The sequence below is a fragment of the Archocentrus centrarchus genome, unplaced genomic scaffold, assembly GCF_007364275.1.
Source record: "Archocentrus centrarchus isolate MPI-CPG fArcCen1 unplaced genomic scaffold, fArcCen1 scaffold_38_ctg1, whole genome shotgun sequence".
Lineage (NCBI taxonomy): Eukaryota > Metazoa > Chordata > Actinopteri > Cichliformes > Cichlidae > Archocentrus > Archocentrus centrarchus.
This window is the reverse complement of record NW_022060265.1, coordinates 3,406,989-3,408,616: the sequence shown is the minus strand read 5'-3', so window position 1 is coordinate 3,408,616 and position 1,628 is coordinate 3,406,989. Positions and strand designations below refer to the sequence as shown.

The window sequence follows — 1,628 nt, the reverse complement described above, 5'->3', positions numbered from 1 at the left end:
ATTCTCTAACATTTCAATGTGGACTGCACGTGAAGAGAGGCAGGTAAGAAGGAGTCCATACCTCTTTTGCTCTTTGCGGCCTTGCTTGGTGGTGAATGGTCCGAAACAATCCATTCCACAGTAAATAAAAGGACCTGAGACTTCAACTCGTTCCTTCGGCAGCTCAGACATATGTTGTTCCTCTGTGGGCCGCCGAAGTTTTCGACATTGCACGCATTTGCTTATTAGCTTTGCAACTTCTTTGCTCCCACCAATCACCCAAAATCCATTTGCTCTGATTTCCATGAGCGTCTGGCTTCGACCTTGATGGCAAATCTTTGCATGAAAGTGAGATATGATCAGAATGGTAATGTGATGGTCTTTTGGGAGAATAATAGGGTGTTTCAGTCCCTTGCAGAGTGTTGACTTCTTTAGTCTTCCGCCAACCCGGAGAAGTCCCTGATCTATAATGGGATCCAGTTGAAAAAGGGGGCTTGAGCCTGGGAGGCTATCACTCGCCTTCAACATTCTCAGCTCTTGAAAAAACGCTTGCTGCTGGAGGAGTTTTATTACTATGTCAGCAGCTGCCTTGCGTTCATCCGCTGTTACAACATTGCCAAACTGGGTTTTGTTTGGTCTCAGTCGTTTCACTCTTGCAACCACTTTAAGGAGCATTGACCAGCTGGAAAACCTTTCAAAACGACTGAGCATGGTGTCTTGTTTGCTTGTTTGAGTTGTAAAGGTTTTGGCTGCTTTAACTTCTGGATCTCCAACCAGCAACTCAGCCGAGGGGGAGGCTGAGTAGGAAATCTCTTGTTCCCACAGGAACTTTGGGCCAGACAACCAGCAGGTTGTCATGATCTCTGATGCATTAAGGCCTCTAGAGGCATGGTCTGCTGGATTCTGAGCTGTGTCAATGTAGTGCCACTGTTTGGGATCTGTAGTTTCCCTAATCAGCTGTACACGATTTGCAACGAAGATGTGGAATCTTCGTGCCTCGTTGTTGATGTAGGCCAAGACTACTTGGGAGTCGGTCCAAAAGAACTCCTCATCAATGTTCATCTCAAGCTCTGATTTTAGCATAACGCTCATTTTGGCTGAGGTGACTGCAGCAGAGAGTTCTAGTCGTGGGATGCTTGTAACCTTGGTAGGTGCGACTCTAGCTTTAGCTATAACCAGACTGCAGTGTACCTTGTTGTCGTCACTTTTGAACCTAATGTAGGAGCATGCCCCATAACCTATGTTACTGGCATCAGAGAAGTGATGTAGTTCCACTTTAACAATGTCTTTTAGTTCTGGTGGATGGTAACATCTGGGTACTGTGACTGATTTTAGCCTTTCCAGACCATTTTTCCAGTCCTCCCACCGTGAACGCAGATTGTCGGGAATGGGGTCATCCCATTCGGTGCCCCTACGGCATAGCTCCTGTAGAATACTTTTGCCACTTAAAGTGAAAGGAGCTACAAATCCTAGTGGGTCGTACAACGATGAGATGGCTGACAGTATGCTCCGGCGAGTAGGGGGGTGGTCCTTTGTGTTTATGTTGAAGTTGAAAGTGTCATTTTTGATTGACCACTGGATTCCGAGCACGTGACTTTCCGATGTGGTCTCAGGTTTGAGGTTGAGTAACTCTGTTGTGTTGGCTCTTT

The 1,628-nt window shown here is 46.4% G+C and overlaps 1 protein-coding gene across 1 annotated transcript in view; it reads right to left on the bottom strand.

Moving 5' to 3' along the window:
• Positions 1–145, bottom strand: part of LOC115776851 (uncharacterized) — a 1,649-nt gene extending 1,504 nt beyond the window's left edge. The window contains exon 1 of the mRNA XM_030724637.1: positions 1–145. This exon is cut by the window's left edge and continues 1,298 nt beyond it. Coding sequence (XP_030580497.1) covers positions 1–114 — 114 coding nt within the window. The 5' untranslated portion in view covers positions 115–145.
• Positions 146–1,628: the final 1,483 nt, after the last annotated feature.